The sequence below is a fragment of the Silurus aristotelis genome (genome assembly GCF_946808225.1).
Source record: "Silurus aristotelis genome assembly, chromosome: 22".
Lineage (NCBI taxonomy): Eukaryota > Metazoa > Chordata > Actinopteri > Siluriformes > Siluridae > Silurus > Silurus aristotelis.
In genome coordinates this window covers 618336-634999 of record NC_139595.1, presented here as the reverse complement: position 1 = coordinate 634999, position 16664 = coordinate 618336, and the positions used below count along the sequence as shown (strand labels likewise).

The 16664-nt window shown below is 36.8% G+C and overlaps 1 protein-coding gene across 1 annotated transcript; it reads right to left on the bottom strand.

Moving 5' to 3' along the window:
* Positions 1-2824: 2824 nt before the first annotated feature.
* Positions 2825-16576, bottom strand: gk5 (glycerol kinase 5). The gene is made up of 14 exons (XM_083525151.1): positions 16429-16576; positions 15293-15424; positions 15119-15194; positions 14856-14917; positions 14673-14746; positions 14482-14542; positions 8465-8591; positions 8221-8325; positions 7841-7935; positions 7418-7521; positions 6903-6962; positions 6647-6780; positions 5835-5948; positions 2825-5705 (listed from the first exon to the last, which is right to left on the bottom strand). The coding sequence occupies exons 1-14, from the start codon at positions 16549-16551 to the stop codon at positions 5644-5646; spliced, it is 1329 nt and encodes a 442-aa protein (XP_083381277.1). The 5' UTR covers positions 16552-16576; the 3' UTR covers positions 2825-5643.
* Between the last annotated feature and the right edge of the window lie 88 nt (positions 16577-16664).

Sequence of the window (16664 nt, the reverse complement as noted above, 5' to 3'; positions counted from 1 at the left end):
AACCTTCACTCCATATGTAATACCATACTAATAGAATAAAAATACAAATTTAATAAAAATAATTAATAAAGTCATAATAATAATTTTTTTAAATAAAGTCAGAATAAAAAAACCTAATAGTCAGAATAAAAAATTAAATTGTTGTAATAAATATTACTAATAAAGTCAGAATTAAAAAAAAAAAAAAAAAATTAATAGTCAGAATAAAAAATTACATTCTAATGAAAATAATTAATAGTCAATAAAAAAGTAATAAAAATAATGTAAAAAAAAATAAAAGTCAGAATTAAAAAAATTGAATTTATGTAATAAAAATTTCTAATAAAGTCAGAATAATAAAAAATAAAACTAATCAGAATAAAGAATATAATTGTAATTAAAACCAGGGACATTTTATATAAACATTCTGTATGTTATTCAGCTGAAACACTGATCTGTTTGTGTTTCTCGAATGAATCTGTTCTTCATATTTTTGGGGGATTTTCCTCATACACTATTATTCTGGATTGAATTTTCTAAGTTTAGAAACTGTAACGTGATTTTGGATTTCTCTTTTCTACCAGAAGGTTTTGTTTGGTTTCTATAATATAGAAAAAAGCAAATATGATCAGTGATTTATTATTAATCTTTGATTATTGCTTGCCAAATCTCACATTTCTCTAGTAGATACTTTCAAATAAATCAGTTTCATCAACAAATTACTCGAAAGCTGTTAAAATAATAAACACGAGCTACAATTTTACTTTATTTTGCTGAAACTCAGATTTACATTCAGTAATTTATTATAAACTGAATTTATAATTTGACCTTTTCCCCCAAACAGGCTTCTTTTCTTTAATGAATTGTTTTGTGTCTCCCAGAAGAGGAAGTAATGAAGTACAAACACTTTGTTTACTGTATTAAAGTAGATCCGTTCATCTGTTTGGTGACATCATCAATAGTTTTATTCTTCTGACTGCACCGTTTTTCTGCACATCAACATGTTTCTTCTCATTGTGCAGCTTCTTCAATTCACTGGTGGATCATCTCCTGTCTCTCACACACACACAGACGTAGACTCGTTTCTGAAGCTCACAATGAGCAGAGCAGAAGACCATGAGAAGTCTGGGGTTAATGTGGTTGAGACAGAGGGAGTCAGTGATGAGAACTGAGACAGTTTGTGTAGTTTATGAAAATTATTTCTATTACATTACTGATGCATTATAAATAAATCATAACATATCTGAGGAACAATGATGGACCACAAACAGCTTTTCATTTCATTTTATTCACAGATCCAAATCAGCGCGCGCGCACACACACACACACACACACACACACACACACACACACACACACACACACACACACACACACACACACACAGAGTAAAAAAACAAAAAAAACAAACATAAAACAGTGCAGTTTAAACATTTGATTAGGACATCAACCATTAAGGTTGTATGAAGGTCACATAAAGGTCAGGAACAGAACATTTCCAGAATAAAGTGGTCTTTAGTTCATCACCATGTACAGGAGCATTCAGGGAACATCCAGCTTTAATCCTTCACTCAGTTCTGCTCAGGATTTCACTCAAACTCACCATTTCTACTCGCCTACAACATGCAGAACTCAGAAGTGCTCAGCTGCTCCTCACAGATACACAGAACCTCCTGAGATACACAGAACCCCCACAGACACACAGAACCCCCTGAGATACACAGAACCCCCACAGACACACAGAACCCCCACAGACACACAGAACCCCCTGAGATACACAGAACCCCCACAGACACACAGAACCCCCTGAGATACACAGAACCCCCACAGACACACAGAACCCCCTGAGATACACAGAACCCCCACAGACACACAGAACCCCCTGAGATACACAGAACCCCCACAGACACACAGAACCCCCTGAGATACACAGAACCCCCACAGACACACAGAACCCCCACAGACACACAGAACCCCCTGAGATACACAGAACCCCCTGAGATACACAGAACCCCCTCAGACACACAGAACCCCCACAGACACACAGAACCCCCTGAGATACACAGAACCCCCTCAGACACACAGAACCCCCACAGACACACAGAACCCCCTGAGATACACAGAACCCCCACAGACACACAGAACCCCCACAGACACACAGAATCCCCACAGACACACAGAACCCCCTGAGATACACAGAACCCCCTCAGACACACAGAACCCCCACAGACACACAGAACCCCCTGAGATACACAGAACCCCCACAGACACACAGAACCCCCACAGACACACAGAACCCCCTCAGACACACAGAACCCCCACAGACACACAGAACCCCCTGAGATACACAGAACCCCCACAGACACACAGAACCCCCACAGACACACAGAACCCCCACAGACACACAGAATCCCCTGAGATACACAGAACCCCCACAGACACACAGAACCCCCTGAGATACACAGAACCCCCACAGACACACAGAACCCCCTGAGATACACAGAACCCCCTCAGACACACAGAACCCCCTCAGACACACAGAACCCCCACAGACACACAGAACCCCCTGAGATACACAGAACCCCCACAGACACACAGAACCCCCTGAGATACACAGAACCCCCTCAGACACACAGAACCCCCTCAGACACACAGAACCCAACATGATCATGTTTTTATCTCAAACCTGTTGAATTGTTTTTATAAGAGAAGAACCTACAAGTTCTGGAGGGGTTCCTTGAAATAGATTGTACTGAGATATGATTCAAGTTCATGACCTGGTCATTTAATGAATAATCCATCCAATAATCAAGAGTTCCATGAAGCAAAGAACGCATGAAGAACAGTGTGTGTGTGTGTGTGTGTGTGTGTGTGTGTGTGAACTCCTAATTATTGCGTATTATTCTTTCTAGAACCTGTCAGGAGTTTCTCCTTCAGCTTCCAGGTGCTGGTGCACTCTCAGGGATTTAACGGTTCTTTGAAAGGTTCCTTGAGGATCATCAATGGTTCTGATCCTCTGACATATGATTTATAATGAACAATTTGCTCCTCTGAGATTTTGAGACATTATATGTTCAAAAGTATACGGACACCATAGACACCAGACGTGCGTCTTCCCCAAACTTTCACCACAAAGTTGGAGGGTTCTGTGTAGAACACTGAGGAACAGAGAACACTTACAGGAGCTACATCTAAGAGTGAGTTTATAAACACACACATACGACTCAGTAACGTCTCGCCGTCTAAACCACGCCCCCTTTTTTCCTTCTTCAAACTATCCAACGTTTTTCCTAATTAGATGGAATCAGACTTCTAGATGGAGACCTTCATCGGTTCTCTGATCAGTTCTGATTACACAAAAAACGAGATTCTGATCCGATCCAACTTAACACTTAACACAAACCTCAACACTACATAAAAAAATAATCACTTCCTGTCTGGGAACTTCATCATCATCATCATCATCATGTGTGAGAGTCAGAGCATTTATTATATTATTATTATTATTATTATTATTATTATTTATAAACCACCTAAAAATCACATCCACAGTTATTAATTGAGAAAATGTGATTTCTGTACACATTAAGAGTTTACTGTATTAAATCTCCTGAACTGGAGGTGTTTCAGGGTCAGAGGTCAGCGGCTCTCAAGCCTCAGTTTCGGGTTTAAATACTGAACAAATTCGGAGGAAAAAAACAAAATGTACAAAAAAAGAAAGAAATGAAAAAAATTCAGCAGCACAAAATGTCCATGAATAAACATGAAGATTGTAAAGTTCAGAATCAACACTGCAGCGTGATGATCAGAACATCGTTCCTCTGATGCTCTCGGTATTAAAGCGCACACAAAACCCTGGTTTCATTCACAACATCTTGTATTTATTTGGTCTCAGTCTGTTGAGTATTTATTCAGTTTTCAGGGCGAATATCAGGTGAAAACACACAGTGATTAAAAGGCTCCTATGTCTCGAGACGCTACACGTTCCTATTAGCTGCTAACGACGTCTTCCAAACATCTCATTCACACACCTGAACAGCTGAGGGTAAAGAAGCATGGTGGTGGTTGTGCTGGGATTTGAACACAAACTTTGAGGTTTAAAATTCCAACACCTCAAGGTCACTTGAGGTCATCAAGGGGTTTAACGCTAACAGCGTAGAACGTAAAAACGTGAGGCGCACGTGACCTTCTGACAAAACCAACGAACAAAAACGCAGGTTCAGGTGTGTAAAACTCGGCATTTTGTAAAAAAAAAAGAAAAAAGAAAAGAAAAAAAAAAAAGTATAAAAAAAGAGTATTATACTGACTGTGGGCGGGGCTTAATTATTTCCTATGACACCAACCAACGACTTCGCAGGTAGCGTTCGCTCGGTTTTATTGCTAGCTATGATGCGCTATGCTAATTAGTTTGTTCTGTGACGGCGTTAAAGATCAAAGACCGGTTTAATACTTAAATAAGTACATTATAATAAAAGATCAGAAAATTAGTGAATCTGAGAGATGTGTATTTATTATTCCCTCAACGCTGGTGATTATTTTTTAAGTAAAAGAGAAGATTTGTGCCGTCGGTGAAGAACAGATGCGACACGGCAACGTGTGATTCTTCATTTTATATTTACACGTTAAAGAGTTTTTAAACAGAGAAAAAAAATATATACAAATATATAGTTTTATAATTCAATTTGTTAGAAAAGAAAAAATAAATGTTTTATATAATCAGATTTGTACATTCTGCTTATTTATAAAACACGGACTTAATAAAAATGATTTATTACATTAAATGTTAGTCTGCTTCTGAGTAGAAATCTTTATTATATATTTAAAAGAGAAATGAATTTAAGATGTATATTGTAGTGACTTGTAAGTAATGAACTCGAGAGCTATTGATTATTATTATTAAATATTTTTATTATTCAGTTTTATTAGTATAAAAGCGAGTCATTTTAAGCTCCACTTCTGTTTCTCGGTCTTTATCCTGATCGCTCATTTTGTGCTCCTGCGGTTTGTGTACTTTACCTTTTATGGAGTTTTGTGGGCGTGGCTACATGCAAATAAACCGTATCTGGAATTTGTTTAAAAATGAGATCTTTTGTACGTCATAAGTGGAATCTTAGGACTCCTCATGACACCTTACGATAGATACCTTATGGCTTCTTGTGGCACCTTATGAATGATTATAACTCCTTATGACTGGCATCAGGATCAGAATATTTTCAACTCTACACACTTCATCACCTTCTGACTGTAATATTTTTCTGCAGTGTGAACGAGAAGATCAAAGAACTTTACACCATCAATCTGCTCCTCATCTCACCTGCATCATGTCTTTCTTCACACATTTTTCTTTAATAAATTGTTAGTATTTATTGGGGAAGAGTAAATAAAGCGTATGGGAGTAAAACATGGCCGAACGAAGCGCTATAAAACACACACCATGAATAAAAGTGTAATACGGCAGTGGTTCACACTGAAGGCACAGGAGAGTAAAATATGGCTCTTTTCCATCTTCATCATCATCATCATCATCATGCCAGGTTGTAAACGTAATAAAAGAGTTTCAGGGAGAAAAACACGACTGAGCTCTGACCATCCTGCCACAGAGAGAGACAGTGTGTGTGTGTGTGTGTGTGTGTGTGTGTGTGTGTGTGTGTGTGTGTGTGTGCATCATGACGTGTGTGTGTACCAGTGCATGGAGCGCTGCAGGGCCTGCTCCCAGCTCTGCATGACTGAATCATACACACCACCACCTCCTCCACCTCCACCACCTCCACCACCTCCTCCACCTCCACCACCTCCACCACCTCCTCCACCTCCTCCACCTCCACCACCTCCACCACCTCCTCCACCTCCTCCACCTCCACCACCTCCACCACCTCCTCCACCTCCACCAAATCCTTTAACACGGTGAGGAATGAAGAGACGATCCGTCATCTGCAGCTTCTTCAGCTCCTCTTTACTCTTCCAGAAACCTGCAGAAACAAACACACACACACACAAATAAATCAATAACAGTGTTCTATAAACACACAGGGCTCATGGAAGTTGTTCAGATTCACTAATTATATATTCATGATTAATAACTGATTCATTTTAAAGAATTACCTTTAAATGATTTCTAGAAAGGCTGCTTTTTAAAAATAAAATAAAACTAAATGATTTAAATCTTTGTGTAAAGTAAATCATTAGTAATGGGTTTGTGCGCACACACACACACACGCACACACACACACGCACACACACACACACACACGCACACACACACACACAGGGGAAAAAGAGTTTAGCATTAAATAAAAACTAATTTATTTATTTATTTTTAATAGTAACAACAAAATAAATATTTTTTTTAAATCATGAAAAGTTCTCCTCATGGCTCCATATGACTCCTTGTGACTCAGGATTCATAAAATTTTTTACAGCCCCTTATGACTGCTTATTCCACCTTATAACTGCTTGTGACTCTTTATAACTCCAATTTTCCTTCATGACTCCTTTTGACTGATTACGGCTCTTTTTGACTCCTTACAAGCCTTAATAAACCTCAATGAAATCTTTATAGCTCCATATGTTAGTGATGTAAAGATGCATAAGTAATAATGTAGAGAGGAACAGAATCAGTGTGTTATAGCTTGTTATTAGATGACGTGTGATCATGTTTGTTCCTCACCGACTCCCAGCCCGGCTACGAACGCCACCCCGAGACACGACATGTCGAAGTGTGTGGGCCGTGAGATCTTACACTCCAGCAGGTCTGCACTTAACTGCATGACGAAGTCGTTCATACACACACCTCCGTCTGCCCTGTGAACACACCACTGTGTGTTATTACACATTTATTACAGCGTCCAGGGAATTGAGTTTATTCCGATTTTTTATTAAGGATCCTGTAGTGATGTCATAAACATGGGGGGGGGGGGGTTTACCTGATTGTAGTGATGGGGATTTGAGTTTCCCGAAGCACCACATCAAACAGCTGCTTATTCCTGACATCACACACACACACACACACACACACACACACACGCACACACACACACACACTATTAATTTGTCAGACAGACGAGTGAATGAAGACAAATAAAAGACAGACATGTAGGCTAGTAGCCAAAATCTCTCTCATCACACCTTTAATCTCTCTGTCCATTTTTATATCTGACAGACAGTCAAAGGCTAACAGACAGAGACAGGTAGACAGACAGGTACACAGATGGGTAGACAGAGTCGGGTAGACAGAGACGGGTAGATAGACGGGGAGATAAAGAGAGAGAAAACAGACGGATATAAAAATGGACAGAGATTAATAAAGCTGTGATGAGAGATAATGACAGACAGATGAGAATGAATAAGCCAAGAACACACACACACACACACACACACACACACACACACACACACACACACACACACACACACACACACACACACCAGGCTGACTGACCTGAAAGCGATGGACTCTAAAATAGCGCGGACCAGGTGACTCTTGGTGGTGGAGGGTTTCAGACCCATGAACGATGCACACGCTTTAGGGTCATTTAAGGGTGCCTGATAAACACACACACACACACACACACACACACACACACACACACACACAGCAATGCAATAAGAATCACAATGTGAGGAGATGGTGTGTTGAAGAGAATAAGTGTGTATACAGATGAATGTGTTTATTGTGTAAATAATAATAATGAAAAAAGAGAAAAATCACAAACATGACTTACAATAAAAAGCCTGAAATGAATCGCAAGCAGGAAAGAAAATAATAAATAATTTAACGTTTTATATTGAAACTGTCTGATCATGAACTGTGTGAACACACACACACACACACACACACACACACACACACAGTAACACACACCTGCAAACCGCTGAAAGAAGGAACGAAACACACTCCGTCCGAATCATGCACACTGTTGGCAATGGCTGAGGTGTCCTTTACATCCGTAAACAGTTCTGCAACACACACACACACACACACACACACACACCATATTAATGAGCTGCACCTCCCAGATACATTTACTGCACTACTGTGTTCAAAATTTGTTTTTGTTTTTTTGCTGAAGGTTCTGATGATCCATTATTCAGGTACCATGTCACACAAACTTCTAGTGGCCGAATGATGGGCATCAGAACCTTCAGCAAAGTGTCAGCAGAGGTTTCAGAGTGAGTGTGAATGAGAACACTCTGCAGGGACGCGGTGTTTATAAGCGCATGAGATGTGACGTGGTCACTCACCGATCTCCTGAGCCCATCTGATCGCGGTTCCTGTATCTGCAGCATTTCCTTCCGCAAGATACACAACCTCAGAGCCGATCTTCCAGCCTACCAGAGGATACAGTCCTACACACACACACACACACACACACACACACACACACATTAAAGCATACATACTAGACTACATCAAGGTTGCTAAAAGCAGGTAAAGTTAACTTTTCTGTGTGTGTGTGTGTGTGTGTGTGTGTGTGTGTGTGTATACCTGCTCCAGAGGTGTGTGGTTTGTTCCCTGTGTTGATGTCCATAAAAGTTCCTGTTCCCATGGTGATCTTTACATCACCAGTGTCAAAGCAGCACTCACCAAACATGGCCGCCTGCTGATCCGCCATCTACAGTCACCACATAACCCTCATTATTACACACTCATACACGCTAATACACACAACCACACACTAATACACTATAACACACTTACACTGTAATACACACAACTACACTATAATACACACTAATAAACACAACTACACTATAATACACACTAATACACACAACTACACTATAATACACACTAATAAACACAACTACACTATAATACACACTAATAAACACAACTACACTATAATACACACTAATACACTATAACACTTACACTGTAATACACACAACTACACTATAATACACACTAATAAACACAACTACACTATAATACACACTAATACACACAACTACACTATAATACACACTAATAAACACAACTACACTATAATACACACTAATAAACACAACTACACTATAATACACACTAATACACTATAACACTTACACTGTAATACACACAACTACACTATAATACACACTAATAAACACAACTACACTATAATACACACTAATACACACAACTACACTATAATACACACTAATACACACAACTACACTATAATACACACTAATACACTATAACACTTACACTGTAATACACACAACTACACTATAATACACACTAATAAACACAACTACACTATAATACACACTAATACACACAACTACACTATAATACACACTAATACACACAACTACACTATAATACACACTAATACACTATAACACTTACACTGTAATACACACAACTACACTATAATACACACTAATAAACACAACTACACTATAATACACACTAATACACACAACTACGCTATAATACACACTAATACACTATAACACTTACACTGTAATACACACAACTACACTATAATACACACTAATAAACACAACTACACTATAATACACACTAATAAACACAACTACACTATAATACACACTAATACACACAACTACGCTATAATACACACTAATACACTATAACACTTACACTGTAATACACACAACTACACTATAATACACACTAATAAACACAACTACACTATAATACACACTAATACACTATAATACACACTAATACACACAACTACACTATAATACACACTAATAAACACAACTACACTATAATACACACTAATACACACAACTACACTATAATACACACTAATAAACACAACTACACTATAATACACACTAATAAACACAACTACACTATAATACACACTAATACACTATAACACTTACACTGTAATACACACAACTACACTATAATACACACTAATAAACACAACTACACTATAATACACACTAATACACACAACTACGCTATAATACACACTAATACACTATAATACACACTAATAAACACAACTACACTATAATACACACTAATACACACAACTACGCTATAATACACACAACTACACTATAATACACACTAATAAACACAACTACACTATAATACACACTAATACACAAAACTACACTATAATACACACTAATAAACACAACTACACTATAATACACACTAATAAACACAACTACACTATAATACACACTAATACACACAACTACGCTATAATACACACTAATACACTATAACACTTACACTGTAATACACACAACTACACTATAATACACACTAATAAACACAACTACACTATAATACACACTAATACACACAACTACACTATAATACACACTAATACACACAACTACACTATAATACACACTAATAAACACAACTACACTATAATACACACTAATAAACACAACTACACTATAATACACACTAATAAACACAACTACACTATAATACACACTAATACACTATAACACTTACACTGTAATACACACAACTACACTATAATACACACTAATAAACACAACTACACTATAATACACACTAATACACACAACTACACTATAATACACACTAATAAACACAACTACACTATAATACACACTAATAAACACAACTACACTATAATACACACTAATACACTATAACACTTACACTGTAATACACACAACTACACTATAATACACACTAATACACACAACTACACTATAATACACACTAATACACACAACTACACTATAATACACACTAATACACACAACTACACTATAATACACACTAATACACTATAACACTTACACTGTAATACACACAACTACACTATAATACACACTAATACACACAACTACACTATAATACACACTAATACACACAACTACACTATAATACACACTAATAAACACAACTACACTATAATACACACTAATAAACACAACTACACTATAATACACACTAATACACACAACTACGCTATAATACACACTAATACACTATAACACTTACACTGTAATACACACAACTACACTATAATACACACTAATAAACACAACTACACTATAATACACACTAATACACACAACTACACTATAATACACACTAATACACTATAACACTTACACTGTAATACACACAACTACACTATAATACACACTAATAAACACAACTACACTATAATACACACTAATACACTATAACACTTACACTGTAATACACACAACTACACTATAATACACACTAATAAACACAACTACACTATAATACACACTAATAAACACAACTACACTATAATACACACTAATACACTATAACACTTACACTGTAATACACACAACTACACTATAATACACACTAATAAACACAACTACACTATAATACACACTAATACACACAACTACACTATAATACACACTAATAAACACAACTACACTATAATACACACTAATAAACACAACTACACTATAATACACACTAATAAACACAACTACACTATAATACACACTAATACACTATAACACTTACACAGTAATACACACAACTACACTATAATACACACTAATAAACACAACTACACTATAATACACACTAATACACTATAACACTTACACTGTAATACACACAACTACACTATAATACACACTAATAAACACAACTACACTATAATACACACTAATACACTATAACACTTACACTGTAATACACACAACTACACTATAATACACACTAATAAACACAACTACACTATAATACACACTAATACACACAACTACACTATAATACACACTAATACACTATAATACACACTAATAAACACAACTACACTATAATACACACTAATACACACAACTACACTATAATACACACTAATACACTATAACACTTACACTGTAATACACACAACTACACTATAATACACACTAATAAACACAACTACACTATAATACACACTAATACACTATAACACTTACACTGTAATACACACAACTACACTATAATACACACTAATAAACACAACTACACTATAATACACACTAATACACTATAACACTTACACTGTAATACACACAACTACACTATAATACACACTAATAAACACAACTACACTATAACACTTACACTGTAATACACACAACTACACTATAATACACACTAATACACTATAACACTTACACTGTAATACACACAACTACACTATAATACACACTAATAAACACAACTACACTATAATACACACAACTACACTATAATACACACTAATACACTATAACACTTACACTGTAATACACACAACTACACTATAATACACACTAATAAACACAACTACACTATAATACACACTAATAAACACAACTACACTATAATACACACTAATACACTATAACACTTACACTGTAATACACACAACTACACTATAATACACACTAATAAACACAACTACACTATAATACACACTAATACACACAACTACACTATAATACACACTAATACACTATAACACTTACACTGTAATACACACAACTACACTATAATACACACTAATAAACACAACTACACTATAATACACACTAATACACACAACTACACTATAATACACACTAATACACTATAACACTTACACTGTAATACACACAACTACACTATAATACACACTAATAAACACAACTACACTATAATACACACTAATACACTATAACACTTACACTGTAATACACACAACTACACTATAATACACACTAATAAACACAACTACACTATAATACACACTAATACACAAAACTACACTATAATACACACTAATAAACACAACTACACTATAATACACACTAATAAACACAACTACACTATAATACACACTAATAAACACAACTACACTATAATACACACTAATACACTATAACACTTACACAGTAATACACACAACTACACTATAATACACACTAATAAACACAACTACACTATAATACACACTAATAAACACAACTACACTATAATACACACTAATACACTATAACACTTACACTGTAATACACACAACTACACTATAATACACACTAATAAACACAACTACACTATAATACACACTAATACACTATAATACACACTAATACACACAACTACACTATAATACACACTAATAAACACAACTACACTATAATACACACTAATACACACAACTACACTATAATACACACTAATACACTATAACACTTACACTGTAATACACACAACTACACTATAATACACACTAATAAACACAACTACACTATAATACACACTAATACACACAACTACACTATAATACACACTAATACACTATAACACACTTACACTGTAATAAACACAACTACACTATAATACACACTAATACACACAACTACACTATAATACACACTAATACACTATAACACTTACACTGTAATACACACAACTACACTATAATACACACTAATAAACACAACTACACTATAATACACACTAATACACACAACTACACTATAATACACACTAATACACTATAACACACTTACACTGTAATACACAAAACTACACTATAATACACACTAATACACACAACTACACCATAATACACACAACTACACTATAACACACTTACACTGTAATACACACAACTACTCTATAATACACACTAATACACACAACTACACCATAATACACACTAATACAATATAACACACTTACACTGTAATACACACAACTACACACAACTACACTGTAATACACACAACTACACACAACTACACTATAATACACACTAATACACACAACTACACTATAATACACACTAATACACTATAACACACTTACACTGTAATACACACAACTACACTATAATACACACTAATACACACAACTACACTATAATACACACTAATACACACAACTACACCATAATACAATATAACACACTTACACTGTAATACACACAACTACACACAACTACACTATAATACACACTAATACACACAACTACACTATAATACACACTAATACACTATAACACACTTACACCGTAATACACACAACTACACACACTTACACTGTAATACACACAACTACACTATAATACACACTAATACACTATAACACACTTACACCGTAATACACACAACTACACACAACTACACTATAATACACACTAATACACTATAACACACTTACACCGTAATACACACAACTACACACACTTACACTGTAATACACACAACTACACTATAATACACACTAATACACTATAACACACTTACACCGTAATACACACAACTACACACACTTACACTGTAATACACACAACTACACTATAATACACACTAATACACTATAACACACTTACACCGTAATACACACAACTACACACAACTACACTATAATACACACTAATACACTATAACACACTTACACTGTAATACACACAACTACACTATAATACACACTAATACACACAACTATACAATAATACACACATGAAGTTAAGGAAAACTAACAACAGCACAAGCAAACAATATTTACTAGTAATTACTCACAACTGAAGTGATAGGAATAGAAACTCCAAAGATGTCGGGATCTGAGGAACCAAAATTATGACTATAAAGAAACAGAGAGAGAGAGAGAGAGAGAGAGAGAGAGAGAGAGAGAGAGAGAGACGGGTAAATAAAACTATAACTATAAATCTAATAAATAAGAATAATAGGAACAGTGTTTGGAGGTGCTGTACCTGGTGTTGTACACTGTGGGGAGAATGGAGAGAGGTAGAGAGAGGAGAGAACACAGAAACCCACTCCAACACATCTAAACACACACACACACACACACACACACACACACACACACGTTAATGTTCTGTATAAAGTCAGAAGTAAACAGACGTGTGCAGGTATATACTGCAGGTATAAAATACCTGGTAGGAATCAAAAATGGCAGTTGAGCTGGCATTGGAATAATCTGTAGCATGGACCAAACCTGTCGAGATCCAACACACACACACACACACACACACACACATATATATAATATAGAATATTTCATATTCTACAGTCACTGACATCTATACAGGGTGGGCGGAACAAGGCCCCAGGGTGGGCGGAACAAGGCCCCAGGGTGGGCGGAACAAGGCCCCAGGGTGGGCGGAACAAGGCCCCAGGGTCATTCTTTCGTTTTTACCTTTAGTGAGTTTATAAAGCAGCCACGTGTCAATGGTCCCAAAACAACAAGTTCCTTCATCAACCGCCTGCTGCAACTGAAAGAGGAGAGGAGAAGAGAAGAGATGAACTACACTACATTAGAAATAACTGGTCCTAAATGAAGTTAGTGATGATGATGATAATAATAATAAACCTGAGGGATGTGCTGTAAAGCCCAGGCCAGACGCATGGAGACGTGCTGCGGTGTGAAGACCACCAAACTCGCCGCCAGAAAACGTTTCCGTCTGCTGAGGAAGTGCAGCATCCTCATCACACCTTGTATGACCTGTTACAGACACACACACACACAGTCAGAATTTCACCACAAATTAGAAATCTGATCAAACAGAGCCAGCGGTTATTGTTTTTTTCCTGACACACAGATGTGAATTGCACTACATAAGTGCGTCGCTACGTTACCGTGTTAAACACGTTAAATGGAGTTACACCAAACTGACAGTATTTTAAATATCATGGAAGGAGAATCTCCTGAGTGAATCCTGGATTATTAAGTCTCGTGATTGTTGTATGAAAGTTAAGTCACTGTGCAGTTTGGACTCTGGTGAGATTCACTCTGGCAGCAGAACTAAAAGGGAGAAGCAGAAGGAAACACAGACATGAGGATCTCTGGGATAAGAGACGACCCACCACACCACCATCACCAAACCTGAGTGAACGTGTGAGAGTGAGGAGACGACAGCATCCAAATATCCCAGTTCACCAAACACTCCATATCCATGATCCCTCCAGATCTGCTCCTTTACCTCACAAACACCTACTGACTAAAGACTCCACTAAATAAATGTGTTCAGCCTCGACTTGAACACTGAGACTGTGTCTGAGTCCCAAACACTGATTGGAAGGTTGTTCCATAACTGTGGGGCTTTATAAGAGAAACATCTGCCCCCTGCTGGAGTCTTCATTATTTGAGGTACCAACAAATAGCCTGCACCTTTTGATCTAAGTAGGTGTGGAGGATCATCCTGGTACAGAAGTTCACTCAGATACTGCGGCGTTAGGGGGTTAAGTGCTTTATACCTCAGTAGTAGTATTATATAATTAATGTGAGATTTCTAAGGTGAATGAAGGAGATCCTGGTGAGATTCACGTGAGACTCAAAGGAAACAAGAGTCAATAATCACACTGAGGTCTTTACCTGCTGTACAACTGAGCCTGAAACACCATCCAGAGATACTACACAACCACAACGTTCACTTCCAGCTGCATGTGGTCCTGGTAAAGATCAGTCCTGCAGCGGTCTGACCTGCAGGGGCAGGTGTGTGACCTCACCTTCATGGTGCATGAGTTGTTCCAGGATTTGACCATCTCAGCAGCTCGCAGGTCCTGCCATCCAATCAAGTTATGGAACGGTTTCCCCGTCTTCCTGAAAACACCATCAATCACAAGAAACATACGGTAAAACTCACACTGGTCCAAGAACACAAAACACACACACACACACACCTCATACAACACACACCTCATACAACACATACTCTACCTACACAAACACACACACACACACA

Excerpts from the sequence above, each read along its gene's own strand:
- gk5 (XM_083525151.1), bottom strand. The coding sequence starts at position 16,551 with ATGTTTCTTGTGATTGATGGTGTTTTCAGGAAGACGGGGAAACCGTTC. Across the intron at positions 15,425-16,428 it reads ACAACTCATGCACCATGAAG|GTCATACAAGGTGTGATGAG; the intron begins GTGAGGTCACAC and ends TGTCTGTAACAG. Across the intron at positions 14,543-14,672 it reads CCCACAGTGTACAACACCAG|TCATAATTTTGGTTCCTCAG; the intron begins GTACAGCACCTC and ends GTTTCTTTATAG.